Source organism: Nannospalax galili, unplaced genomic scaffold, assembly GCF_000622305.1.
Source record: "Nannospalax galili isolate Female #2095 unplaced genomic scaffold, S.galili_v1.0 scaffold302, whole genome shotgun sequence".
NCBI lineage: Eukaryota > Metazoa > Chordata > Mammalia > Rodentia > Spalacidae > Nannospalax > Nannospalax galili.
The window spans coordinates 1,908,959-1,909,419 of record NW_008350120.1 but is presented as its reverse complement, the minus strand read 5'-3'; the positions used below and the strand labels follow the sequence as shown (position 1 = coordinate 1,909,419).

The window sequence follows — 461 nt, the reverse complement described above, 5'->3', positions numbered from 1 at the left end:
GCCGCCCCCCGCCGGCCCTGCGCGCGGAGTGCGCGCGCCCGCGCCGATGTGTGTGAGTGCGTGTCCTGCTCGCTCCATGTTGCCGCCTCTCCCGGTACCTGCTGCTGCTCCCGGGGCTGCGGGAAATGCGAGAGGCTGAGCCGGGGAGGAGCAACCCGAGCAGCAGCGGCGGCGGCGGCGGCGGCGGGAGGAGCCCCCCAGGAGGAGGACCGGGATCCATGCGTCTTTCCTGGTGACTAGGATGTCGTCGGAGGAGGACCGGAGCGCTGAGCAGCCGCAGCCGCCGCCACCACCCCCCGAGGAGCCGGGCGCTCCAGCCCCGAGCCCCGCAGCCGCAGACAAAAGACCTCGGGGCCGGCCTCGCAAAGATGGCGCTTCCCCTTTCCAGAGAGCCAGAAAGAAGTAAGTTGAGCGCGAGGGAGCCAGGCGGGCGGCCAGCGGCCCGGAGCTGTCAGGCGCCC

At 73.1% G+C, this 461-nt stretch overlaps 1 protein-coding gene across 16 annotated transcripts in view; it reads left to right on the top strand.

Moving 5' to 3' along the window:
- The first annotated feature begins 24 nt into the window (after positions 1-24).
- The window catches only part of Kmt2c (lysine methyltransferase 2C), a 297,069-nt gene continuing 296,632 nt past the window's right edge, over positions 25-461 (top strand). For 14 of the 16 annotated variants that reach the window (XM_029570484.1, XM_029570494.1, XM_029570489.1 and 11 more), the window contains exon 1: positions 25-402. In XM_029570484.1, coding sequence (XP_029426344.1) covers positions 242-402 — 161 coding nt within the window. In that variant the 5' untranslated portion in view covers positions 25-241. The remainder of the gene's footprint in view (positions 403-461) is intronic. The other 2 variants (XM_029570486.1, XM_008847253.2) reach the window with 1 other exon arrangement.